Here is a 13,257-nt window from a genome sequence, read left to right on the forward strand (position 1 = left end):
GACTAGTTCTTCTCATTTTGGACACAGCCCTCCTGTTTCTCCTCCTTGTGTCTGTTTAAAGCAGCCCCCGCCCAGGGCCGAGGCAGGGGGACATGCAGCTCACCCGAGTTTCAATGAAGGCTGGCAGCTATACCTGATCTCTTTGACTGTGAATTGGAACATTCTGCATCTTGGCTGGCTGGGGGGCCTGGCCTCATGTTCATTCTTATGTATAGTTTGGTTGAAAGTACTGGCCTGTTCTCAGAGCATTCCACGGAGCTGCTCTCTCCCTGTGTAAGCAGCGACTTCCTCTGGGCCCGAGGCCATGCTGAGGACTCAGGGAGAGAGAGAAAGAAGCTTCTGTCCATTCCTGAAAATGGCTTTTAGTTCTCTGTCTTCCTTGGGGTGGGTTTGTGTTCCACACCCTTGGATCTGAGATTAAAGAAAACATAAACCTCTCCCAAGATGTTGAGCTGGTCTCTTTAATGCAACGAGATACAGGGGCCCAGCGGCTCTGTGCCACCTCCTCTCTACGGTGGGAACTAGTTTGAATCGTGCTGGCCCCTGAGGCAAATCAAAATCTCACCCCAGCCTTCGGTAGCATCAGTTATGAGCTGTAGGAAGTGCAAGCAGAACAGACTGGCCCGTGTCCCCGGAATGCTCGCAGCGTTCTCTGTAATAAATAAAATCTTCAGGAGCTAGGAAAACAAACCGTTGCCCCAGGCAGGCTTCGGTGAGTCCGATTGTAAGCGAGTAGCTGCCGCAGCCACTTGCTGAGTGAGCTTGTAAACGTCTACAGCACAGAGGGCTGGGAATGCGACTTTCCTGTCACGTACACGCTCTGTCCCACAAGAGTTATGGACTAAGCTGCGCCCAGCCGTTGAACGCCACAGAGCTAGCTCGGCATAATTTGCCCTAACAGACTCGTAAGCACCAGGCCCTGGCTCCAACAGACACAATAAAAATCTCCTTTGGGCCCCTACAGCCAAGGGTGAGGGAACCGAGGCAGGGAGCAAACTGCTTCAGGGGGAAGGGAAAAGGCAGCACACAAGCCCCGAAGGTGGAAGACAACCTGCGCGCCCCCCCCCAGGAGTGGGGAAGATGTTCCCACACATGGGGAAATACGAGCCCATCCTGCCCCTGTGGTCCTATGTTGAAGACATGGCCTGGCCCCTGGGAAGCAGCAGAGTGCGTGTGGTATCCTGTCCTTGTGAGGTAGGCAAGAGGGAAGGGCCCTTGCTCAGTGACCATCTCTGCGTTCAGGGCAGTGAGGGAGTAAGCCCCTTGGCGCTGGAGCCCAGCATGACGTGGTGGGCTCTGTTCCTGCTCGGAGGGACTCCGCTGAATTGTGCTGCGATGTTTTAAACTGTGCAAGTTCTGCTAAATGCAGCCCAGCAGCTACGTGTGGATGGGGTCTGCTCAGCCCTCTGCTGCTGCAGAGCTGGGGGCTTCCCCCTCCCTGAGGCCAGGCCAGGGCCCGGACTGTTTCTTGACTGCCCCGTGCCATGAGAAAAGTCAGCTCCTGGTTAAAAGGTGGGAAAGTTTCACTGGCCCGGTACGACTCGGGCCGGCCCACCCCCGCAGAGAAAGCAACTGCAGCTCCCTGGGGGCTGAGACTTTGGCAGGCTGGCCCCAGCCTGGCTGCTCCCCAGGGCCGACGCTCTAGTGGTTGCTGAAGCCTGTGGGATTCTGCACCTGCCACCGCCACAAATCTTCACCTGCAAGACAGGGAGAGAAACTCAGGCTGGCACCTGCTGAGGCTGGACTAAGCTAGCGGGGGAGAGGGCTGCAGGCTGTAACTCCAGGCTCAATGCAACAGGCTTGAACCAAACCCTCTAGTTCCTGCAGGTGTGTCAGGGACGCTTAGCGCCAAGCCCTGGAGCCTCTCATCCAGCCTCCCCCGAGCAGCAGCTCAGGGACCGGGACAAGGAAGAAGCTTTGGCAAGAGCTAAAGGGGGGGTGGGGATAAATGGGCATAAGACTGAATGATGCCCTGCACGCCCCCCTCCCCATGGGGGTCACTGGGAGGGGCCAGAGGAGGCCCAGACAGAGTGAGGGGAGGTCAGAGCAAGCCCAGAGGGGTTGCACTTACACATCTTGTCCAGCCCGAAGGCAGCTTTCCAGCCCAGCTCCTGCTTGGCCAGGGCAGGGTCAGCGTAGCAAGCGGCGATGTCCCCCTCCCGCCGCGCAGTGATCTTGTACTTTATCTGAAAGGAAACAACACGTCAGGGGGGGCGACCGTCCTGGAACTTCACTGCATGAGGGGCTGGGCGGGGGGGGTCCCCGACTGCAGCACAGTCCCATGTAGCTAACAACCTGCCACTGCAGACCTCAAGGCAGCAGCTCCCCCAGGCTGGAAGCAGGGACAGCTGCCCTGGCTGCTGCTTTACCAGCGTAAGGGGAAGAAAGATGCCCTGGAAAGAGCTAGAGAACAGCCCTGAAAGCGCTGCTCGGGCAGGGCCAGGGGGCTGGGTAAGGCCTCGGGTTAGCACCGTACCTCTCTTCCTGATGCTTTCTCCATGGCTTTGATCATTTGCAGGACGGAGTAACCGCAGCCTGTGCCCAGGTTGTAGATCTGCAAGTAGGACAGGAAACTTGCTGGCTCTGGCCTTGCTCAGGGCCTGGGCTCCGCCCAGCCCTCCAGTTTCACTACAGCACCAGGCCCCACCCTCAAATTGCCCTTGACTTCTGGGAGCTCAGCTTGAGACAGTGGGGGCTAGGGCGACCGGTCAGCAAGTGTGAAAAATCAGGACGGGGTGGGGGGGTAGTAGGAGCCTATATAAGAAAAAGTCCCCAAAATCGGGACTGTCCCAAAAAAATCGGGACATCTGGTCACCCTAATGGGGCCTGATTTCTGATGAGCAGCTGCAGCTAACCGAAGCTGTGGGCACTTGCCTGTCTGAATGCTGGGGCCCAGCTGGCTCCAGGTGGGCTCCCAAATTCAGGGGCCACATGTGAAAGCTGGGCCCTGTCCAGCCCCACCCCTGGCACTAACAACAGACTATAGACTCTTTTAACACACAGATAAGGTGCCTTACTCATTATTGCCCACTAGAGGGAGCAGGTCAAAATGCCTTTATAATCACACAGCGCTAGGGGTGTATATAATTCCCCTTGGGCAACAGCCCCTACTTTGGAATGGGGGCTCAGGCCGAAGGAGCTTGTTCAGCTGAGCCCACGTTAATGTCTGCTAATCCCCAACACCTGGATTAGAGCCATTTCCTACCTTGCAGCCACAGTTTTCTTTCAGTTTCTTGAGAGCAGCGATGTGGCCTTTGGCTAGATCCACGACATGAATATAATCCCTGACACCTGCCAGGAAACAGGAGAATAATGCAAACCAGATCAGTTATGGAGCTGCCGGGAATGCACCAGGCAGCTCAGTCATCCTGGGCCACAGGGAGCCGGATTTAACAGGCACCATCCAACGTAACAGGATTTAAGATAAGCCAGAAACACTGGCCAGCGCACCTGTTCCGTCAGCTGTCTTATAATCGTCCCCAAACACGCTCAGGTACTCCCGGCGCCCCACTGCCACCTGCACAAGGGAACAGGCTTGTGAGTTCAGTCTGCTCGTGTGAATCACAAAGGGAACCCGTACAGGGGCTCGTACACAGAGCGCTAGTTAAAGACAGTCTGCAAGTCTGCTCATACCTGAGCAACATAGGGCATCAGATTGTTGGGGATTCCCTGGGGATCTTCTCCGATTCTTCCTGACTCATGGGCTCCGATGGGATTGAAATACCGGAGGAGAATGGCATTCCAGTCCTGGGAGAGAGACAGTGCCAGTCAGACACTCTGCCTAGGAAGCGCAAACAGGGCCCCAGGAAGCCGCTAGGATTCTCATGGCTCATGCAGCACCCCCTGCCATTCCCCCCACCCACTGTTCAAAGGACCCCTGGAATATGAACACAGATGTGTGAACATTGCCTGGTTCGTCTACCCATCTTCCATCCATATCCCAAGCCTTGAGAGAGTTCTGGTGGGAAACAGAAGGCCCAGATTTCCTAGTCCCCTGGGGAAACCCATCGGTGGGAATGGGTCACTCAATGGAGAATTAACCCCTCATGCAGTTTGCTCCCTACAGAAGCAGCAAAGGCCTTGGCCTCTACACTCCCCAGATCCCAATCCTTGTGGGTTCCACATTAGGGGGTCAGTATGTGTGTGTCCCCTATCTCCCCTAACTCCTCTGCATGAGCAGAGCTGGGGCTTCGGAGGGCTTTCAGCAGTGCTGCAGGAGTGGCTGATCCCCTTCCCCAGGGGCTAGAGGAGATCTGTGTATGGAGGGGTGCCATGAGTGCTGGGGAGACACTTCAGACTTAGGTCCCAGCTGAGGGGAAGCCCAACCTACTGGGTTCCCAGTCTCCCCGGTTCAAGGGTGTGCACAGGGCTGAGTGGGTGCTTCTTACCTTCTCAGCCTTGCACAGGTCTCGTATCATCTCCTCAATGAAGTACTTGGATTTGCCATAGGGGTTGGTGCAGCCCCCAACCGGGTGGTTCTCGTCCAGCGGGAGGTAGGCAGGGTCTCCGTACACCGTGGCCGAGCTGCTGAACACAATGTCCCTCACCCCGTGTGCTTTCATTGTCTGAGAGGGGAAAGCAGGTACCCGTCCAGTGTCGAGCCACAGGGAGAGCCTCTCCCGTGTGCTCGGCAATGGGTAGCTCTGCGTCCATGCTAGCGAGTACTGAACTGCCCACTAACAACAGTGCACGTGTGCAAAGAGCCCTTTATAAAGGGAATGAAACAAACTGATATATAGCCAACCCATCTGCGGACTAGACCACCTACCACTGAAATGCAGCCACCTCTGGGGTGAAACTCAGCAGCTCTTTAACAGCGCCCACCAACACTGAGTAAATGATTTTGGACAGGAAGTGAGGAATGCCGCTGCCAGCTGAAACAACTGGGGGAATTTAGGGAGGCAGAACAGAACTTCAAAATGTAACTCGGGCTAAACTGGGGCTAACACCCTGACTCTTACCAACCGTTATTAATGCTGGGGACCATTAATAATCTCGCTCAACCAGAACCTTGGTTTTGCATCACATCCATGGCACAGCGCCCCCTAGTGCCGTGCTGGGGTCAGTTCTGACTCGGAAGAGCCATCTACTGACTCACTGCACCTCGGCAGTGCTTAGGCTTTCCTGAGAAACCACCTTCTCAGCACCGCTGACTACAGCAGGCCAAGGTCACAGTCTAAAGAAGCATACTAATTTGACCGTGAACTGGGGGAAGAGATCCTGAGGGTTCTTCCCAGGCAGAAAGAAGGGCTTTTCCATCCCTCCCCCTCTCTCACACTAATTACCCTCCAGACTTTCTCCTCTGCTCTCCTGTATGCAGCTGATACCCCCTTTTGTAATTCTGTATGTGGGTAGGTGTCAGCCTGCATGAGCCCCTACTTGCCTGGAACTCTGAGTAATAGAGGGCACAGGGTTACCCCCACAGCTGGGCTTACTCCCTGGATCTTCACTCCCCATGATCACTAAGTGGGGCACACACACAGCTCCCTGGGATCTCCCCACAGGGTCTGTCTGCATCCCCAGCCTCTTGTGCCTTTGAGCCCTTTGCACTGGGGCTGTTCTGGGTACTTTAGTGCCCTGCCTCAAGGGCTCTACTTACCTCCAGCAGTCGAATGGTCCCTGTGAGGTTCACCTTGTAATACTCCAGTGGTTTCTGAACAGACTCCCCAACGGCCTTCAGCCCCGCAAAGTGCATCACAGCTGAAAAATGGTGCTGCAAGGAAACAAAGAGGGCAAGTATCAGTGCCGGCTGGGAAAGAACTTGGGTTAATGACACCAGCAAAAAGCCCCTAGGGCTGGTTGGAAATTTTCTGTCAAAACTGTTTTTTGACAGAAAATTGGGTTTTTGACTAAACAAAATGTCTCTACAAAAAGTGTCTGCTTTCCACAGAAAAATTCAACTTCTGGTCAAAAGAACCCCAACACCTGAAAACCTCCAAATTTTGATTTGGAAATATGACCATAGTGGCTCCTGGGAGTTGTAGTTCAGGGGCCCCATGCTCCCATTCTTCTCTATGGCCCATGTTCCCCAGCCAGACTACATCTCCCATGGTGCACTATGGCAAGCCAGCAAGAAGGGAGACTGTTGTGCGTCACGAGAGGTGTATGCCTCCAGCCCATAGAGAACAGGGACATGAGGCATCCAAACTACCAGGAGGCCCTGCTGTAACAGTTCCAAAGCCATATTTTTGGTTTGCATCCTGCTTCTGGCAGGAATTTTTCAAGTTTTTGATTTATTGCCAAAAATGCTGAAATTTTCCATGAGGGGAAATAAAAAAAAAAAAAGACAATTTTCTGACCAGCCCTAAAGCCTCCCTGTGTTCCATGCAATTGCTTGTCTTGCTGCTCCCGGTCTAGAAATACCATCCTGCGCCCTCGGCACCTGTTCCAAACAGCTTCCCCGTCAGCACAGCACCTTGCGCAGCAGGAAATGCATATCCCCCCTTCCCCAGCAGTATCACCGCTAGCACGTGTGCTCACCTTCTGAAAGAGATCCCGCAGAGCTGCCTCGTCAAGGATATCCTGCTCCTGGAAAAGAATCTTCTTGCCCACAATCTCCTGCACACGCTGTAGGCTTTCGGGAAGAGCATCTCCCCCTGGGGAGACAGGTTATTCTGTAACGCCAGGAGAGATCAGGCCTTGACCATGGGCACTCAAGTGGGACTGAGGGTCACCAGAGGCCACAGGATGACAGGACAGAGCCCAGGAGGGCAGTGGCTCTCCTTACCTCGGATGGCATTGTGGAAGTTATCTATCACCACAGGGATATAGCCGGCTTCCACCAGCTCCAGCACGCAGTGGCTGCCGATGTACCCAGCTCCACCCGTCACAAGGATCTTCTCTGCCATCCTCGCCTGAGATAGAATGGGAAAACCCACTGAGTGGGATGACAAATGGAGAGAATGGCGTGAAAGGGGCAATCTTGCGGGCCAGACACTGCAGTGACAGGAACCTTAGAAATGATTAGACAGAGGGAGCATAGGAATTGCCTTAGTAGTTCCAACCTATGGGTCCATCTAGCCAGGATCCCACCTCTGACAATGACCAATCCTAGATCACTGAAGAGTGTGACCTGTCCAGAGGGTAACTCGCTAACCCAGGCAGTTAGGCATCTAAATACCTCTAAAAATCTGGCCCTTCGTGCTTGTCTTATGCCCTGAATCGTGAGGGTTTATCTCCAGTCCCCTGGAATGGTCATCCAAGGAACAGCTCGTTCTTTTTTGAACCCTACTAAGATCTTGGCATCATTGATACCTAGTGGCAAGGAGTCCCGCAGGCTAATTTCACATCATGTACAAATGGATTCAGGTTTAATTGTGTTGCCTCACAATTTAACTGATGGCCCTCTTGTTCTCATACTATGAGGAAGGGTAAATAGGAGCGCCTGGTCTACTTTCTCTTGCCCATTCTTTGATTTATATTCTTCTATAATGTCCCCTTTAGTTTTCCCCCCTCTCTCAAAACTAAACACTCCTAATCTTTAGGCCAGGGGTCGGCAACCTTTGAGAAGTGGTGTGCCAAGTCTTCATTAATTTAAGGTTTCGCATGCCAGTAATAACTTTTACATTTACAGGACCCCCCCCCGACGGAACCCCAGACCAGCAGCAGGCCGGCAGCGGGCTGAGCGGGGCGGGCGGCCGGGACCCTGGCTGGCAGGGGCCAGCAGATGGAACCCCAGACCAGCAGCAGGTGGGCAGCGGGCTGAGCGGGGCTGGCAGCTGGGACCCCGGCTGGCAGGGGCCGGCAGACGGAACCCCAGACCCAGCAGCAGGTGGGCAGCGGGCTGAGCGGGGCCGGCGGCCGGGACCCCGGCTGGCAGGGGCCAGCAGACGGAACCCCAGACCCAGCAGGACGGCAGCGGGCTGAGCGGGTCCGGCGGCCGGGACCACGGCTGGCAGGGGCCAGCAGACGGAACCCCAGACCCAGCAGCGGGCTGAGCGGGGCCAGTGGCCGGGACCCTGAAAATCAGCCGCTGAAAATCAGCTTGCAGACCCCTGTGTTAGGCTCTCTTTCCATGACCTGATCATTCCCATCGCCCACCCCTGGGCCCCTTCTGATTTCTGCTGTGGCCTCTGTGGGAAAGGGGGGGGAGGGGGTCACCAGAACTGAGCAGATCATTCAGGACTAGTTAGATAGACATTTACTAAGCACATGTGAGAACCTCATGGAAATCTGAAAAACACTCCTCCTGGGAGCAATTCCACCTGCGTGGAGTTTTCCTGAGGGAGAGGGTTTATGAGATGTCAAGGCCTCCAAAGCACTTAGCAAATGCTCATAATTACCCCTGCAAAGAAGGATTTATTTCCATTTTTTGCAGATGGGGAAACGGGTAGAGACTTCCCCAAGATCACATGGTGTGTCAGTATCGGTCTGGGATTAGAGCTCAGGAGCTCCTAGCTCCCCCATCCGGTGCTCAGACCACTAGCACATGCTGCCTCGCACGAACATGACTCATTCTGAGGTTAGTCACCTGCTTGACATCACAACCAGTCCCACAGCAGCCAACAAGGGTGTCGCCAAGGGAGGATTAGAGCTTGAGCCAGACCAGATGAGCTCCGAAAAATAAAGCTCTCTTTGCCATGCAAGTGAACCAGACAGCAAAGCACGGGTAGACATCCAGATGCCCCACCCTGCCACAAATGCAGGATTGGCCCTGACAGACTCCAGCCCCAGGTGGGGGAGAAAAGCAGCATAAATCTACACCCAGGTTAGCCCCATCCCAGAATGGAAAAGGTAGGGACTATGGAACTACAGCAAACCACCTGCTCTGTATCTAGCCAAAGAAACAAACAAGCCCTGGCTCATTTCACTGCAGAGAGAGCCCTGCCTTACAAGAGGAGCAGGGACCCAGCTGAGGGTCCTTGGCCAGCTGGGGGAAGAGGCTCTTTCCTTGAGCAGCCAGTGGGGGATCTCGAGGAAGGAGGCACCAGAGTCAAATCACTTCTTCTCTCTGAAGTGGGGAGAGTAGGTTCTGCAGAGGGGCTGCCCAGCGAAGCCGTTCTCCCCCACTCTTCAGGGTGTAGCTTATTCAAGCGGTCTCACTTAGGAGTCAAAGGTTACCTTCCATATTGGGGAAAGGAGTCTGAGTCCTTCGTATGCCCTCTGCCAGGTCCCTGCAGGAAAAGAGGCTCCAGAGAGCTGGAGCTGGGAAGGTCTCTGACCTGGCGGGAATGACTAAGTCTATGGGGAGATCCACCCTCTTTTACCCAAGAATAAACATTAGCTGCTTGTCTGTGCGGTCACAAACAGCCAGCCAGCAGGAAACACACTCCAGCCTTGCCTCACACACAGGCCGCTCGGAAGTGCCCACAGTTTAGTTGTAAATGCCCTGATGCCAAACTGGCACCGTCTACCTGATTCATTCCTCCTGCTCAAGGAGGCTTCTGTCCTGCTGCTCTCAAGGGAGCGGGAAAGGCCTGAGCAGGAAGTGATGCAAGGGGCTCCTTCTTCAATGGACTCTGTTAACAAACAGATCCACTTTCTTCGGGGCTGGACAGCGGGAGGCCCCACATACAGACTCTGATAGTAAAAGGAGGCTGCATGGGCTAAAGCCAGGAAATACCTCGAGGTCTGGCCTGGCCTTCCCCTCCCGGCGCCTAGCAGCACAGTACAATCAGCTATCGCCTGAGGCCCCTAATGGAGGTATGTAGCCGCAGGGCCTGCCCCTGACTCAGGTGTGTGAAAAGCACTCACTGGCACCTAGCAATTCCGGCTCTGCAACACAGCTTGAGTCCCTGCTATCAGCTCTCCCTTCCAAGGCAGTTCCCATTCTCCCTCCTTTTCAGACAGCATTTAACTATCCAGATTAAGGCTCCTCACACACCTAAGCACACATACCACCACCACTGGCATGGATTTTGCACCAGTTACGGGATTACTAGCATCCCTTGCTTATTAGGTTGTACAGTCCCTTGATGGGAGGCTCGTACGTTATCCAGCGAGAGGGACGGCTAGCCCCCAAAGCCATTCCCTTTGCTCTATGCGTCTGGGTGTTTAAATATCCCTAATGTAAATCCAGGCACCAGCCTCCATCACCGACTATGAGCTGGAACCAAGCAGCTATTGAAATCCTGAGCTACCAGCTACTGTACAAAACTCTTGCTTATTGACTCACTTAAGCCTAAGGCATCACCATCTGCATGCTGGGCTGGTTCAAAACAAGGACTGGAACCTTCAGGCTGACACGTCACGTAGGGGACTGATTTGATTTCTTTTTCTAAGTCCTTTTACAGGAAAGGTCTGAAATGTGAGCTCAGCATCCGCTTTCAATGGGCGCAGCTGCTGGGAGGAAGGGGGTACAGTACACAGCACATGACAAATGCAGATCTCCACCTGCCATGTGTACTTTCTCCACCTTCAGCAAACCTCTCCAGGAAAGAGGAAATGGGTAAAAGAGTAACAGGGAAACCTGAACCGTCTGCAGTCAGCTGCATGGAGAGGACAGTCTTTTGCTTATCTTGCTATATAATGAATTAAGGGGAAGAAAAAAAAACCTCCAAACATGTAAACCAAATCCTCTGATTACATAACTTAACTTGAATATGGGGCCCAGGAATAGGAATTCCTAGCCCTGCCACTGACTCTCTGTGGGAATTAGACAGATGACCTAACTTCTCTGTTCTTCTGTTCGCCATGTGTAAAATGGGATAAGGGTACCTACCTCCCGGGGTGTTCTGAAGCTTTGTTAACGTTTGTAAAGAACTCTGCGCTTAGAACAGGGCAAAGGATTATTTCAGTGTGCTCCTGTTCTGTTTTTCTCTCCCACCTGCCTGAACAGAACCCTCCTCTCCCTGCCACACAATTCAATTATCTTCTTGCTGTATGAAGAGCTCTCATTTATACCTGGCTACCGACAAGTCACTTTCCAGACTGCCCGAGTTCCTACACATTCCACTAAACCTCCCTCAGTAAAGCTACAACAGGACCCTTTGCTCCCTCATGGGTGTATCCTGTGCCAGCTGGTCCCGTTTACTCTGTGGGTCTAACTCCATTATAGGCCCCAGACCCGCCTGGGGGTTCTAACAACCCTATTATTATTTGGCTGTATTTCGCACCCAGCCAGGCATGCCCACCCTGCCACAACCACCCACAAAAGCTCAGTTAGGGTCCAAAGCAGGTTTTCAGCCTGTTCCCTCTGCGGGAGGCGATCACCCTCTAAGCTGTGCTGGGAGACTGAGCTGGAACCTACTGACCCCTCCGACCCGGGGATGGCAAACGCTGCCGCTGCCTAAATCCCTGTTTCGGGACAGAACAAAACTAATTTGCCTAGCAGGACCAACAGGCTCCCTGTCCAGCAGGGGGGTGAATGGGGCCACGTGGTCAGGGAGTAGGACTGTGCCGGCTGATTAGAGGGACAGGAGCCGGTCTGCCTTCCGGGAGGCGATATGGGAAGGTCAGTGACAGCCACACCTTGAGCCCCTTGCTGGCCTGGAACAGCAGGTGTGAGGCGCGAATGGCCTTTGCGATGGGTCTGTGCTTTGGGAGGGGACCCCTGAGCAGAGCCTCCGTGGAAAGGGCCTGGCTGCAGCCTGTGTTCCCAGGGCTCAGCCCCTCTCGCTGTGCCTCGGGGGGGCGGCGTGGGCAGCACCGGACCCCTTGCTCAGATGGCCCCGCGCCCCCCATGCCCTGGTATCAGCAGTGGATGTGGAGGGGCAGGGTTCGAATTCACCCCAAGAGACCACTTCTCTCACCAGGGGTGTCAGTGCTCCGGGAGGGGCCCGACTCTACTGGGGCAGCCTCCCCCCACCTACCCCTGCACTAACCGACTCCCACACCGACTAGCCAGGATCCCTGCCCCCCCACCCACGAGCCAGCACCCCCCCTTGCCCCCTACACTAGCCAGGATCCTGACCGCCACCCACTAGCCAGCACCCCCCCACACACACACTGCCCCCTGCACTAACCGACACCCCGCCCCCGACTAGCCAGGACCCCACCCCCCACACTAGGCAGCACCCCCCCCATTGCCCCCTATACTAGCCAGGATCCTGACCTCCATCCACTAGCCAGGATCCTGACCTCCATCCACTAGCCAGCACCCCGCCCACTGCCCCCTATGCTAGCCAGGATCCTGACCCCCACCCACTCGCCAGCACCCCCCCCCCACTGCCCCCTACGCTAGCCAGGATCCTGACCCCCCCCCCACAGCCCCCTACGCTAGCCAGGATCCTGACCTCCATCCACTAGCCAGCACCCCGCCCACTGCCCCCTACACTAGCCAGGATCCTGACCCCCACCAACTCGCCAGCACCCCCCACTGCCCCCTACGCTAGCCAGGATCCTGACCCCCACCCACTAGCCAGCACCCCCCCCCACTGCCCCCTACGCTAGCCAGGATCCTGACCCTCACCCACTAGCCAGCACCCCCCCACTGCCCCCTACGCTAGCCAGGATCCTGACCCCCACCCACTAGCCAGCATCTCCCCCCACTGCCCCCTACGCTAGCCAGGATCCTGACCCCCACCCACTAGCCAGCATCTCCCCCCACTGCCCCCTACGCTAGCCAGGATCCTGACCCCCACCCACTAGCCAGCATCTCCCCCCACTGCCCCCTAGGCTCGCCAGGATCCTGACCCCCACCCACTAGCCAGCACCCCCCCCACTGCCCCCTACGCTCGCCAGGATCCTGACCCCTATCCACTAGCCAGCACCCCCCCACTGCCCCCTACGCTAGCCAAGATCCTGACCCTCACCCACTAGCCACCACCCCCCCCACTGCCCCCTACGCTAGCCAAGATCCTGACCCCCACCCATTGCCCCCTACGCTAGCCAAGATCCTGACCCCCACCCACTAGCCAGCACCCCCCCCCATTGCCCCCTACGCTAGCCAGGTTCCCCCCCCCATTGCCCCCTACGCTAGCCAGGATCCCCTCCCCCAGGATGCTCCCCCACCGACCCCCGCACTAGGCGGCACCCCCCATTTGGCGAGGCCCGCGGGCTGAGCCCTCGCCCCTCCCGTCCCCGGCAGGGTCACTCACCGCAGCCCTCTGGGCTCTTCCCGGCTCTCGCTGGGGCGCGGCCCCTTTAAGATAAGACGCCCCGCCCCGGGCCTGAGGGACACGCAGCCGCTTCCCCATGGGAACATGTCACTCCCGCCCCCACGGTACGGGCGCGCGACATGGCCAAAACGAGCCAAACGCGGAGCTCTGGATCAAACCACTTGTCCCGGGGCGCGGAGAGACACGGGGAAGGGAGCTACAGATTGGTTCAGTCCATCGCTACCTGTGGAGGGCGAGAAAGGGCTTCGACCAAACCACC

The 13,257-nt window shown here is 56.0% G+C and overlaps 1 protein-coding gene across 1 annotated transcript; it reads right to left on the bottom strand.

The window, feature by feature from the left end:
* Window positions 1–17: 17 nt before the first annotated feature.
* Window positions 18–13,164, bottom strand: GALE (UDP-galactose-4-epimerase). The gene is made up of 11 exons (XM_074934597.1): window positions 12,978–13,164; window positions 6,728–6,854; window positions 6,481–6,596; window positions 5,600–5,713; window positions 4,389–4,565; window positions 3,634–3,747; window positions 3,451–3,517; window positions 3,206–3,291; window positions 2,477–2,554; window positions 2,072–2,186; window positions 18–1,697 (listed from the first exon to the last, which is right to left on the bottom strand). Exons 1-11 carry the CDS (start codon window positions 13,074–13,076, stop codon window positions 1,642–1,644), a joined length of 1,149 nt encoding a protein of 382 aa, XP_074790698.1. The 5' UTR covers window positions 13,077–13,164; the 3' UTR covers window positions 18–1,641.
* Between the last annotated feature and the right edge of the window lie 93 nt (window positions 13,165–13,257).

Source organism: Natator depressus, chromosome 19 (assembly GCF_965152275.1).
Source record: "Natator depressus isolate rNatDep1 chromosome 19, rNatDep2.hap1, whole genome shotgun sequence".
In the NCBI taxonomy this organism is placed as follows: Eukaryota; Metazoa; Chordata; order Testudines; family Cheloniidae; genus Natator; species Natator depressus.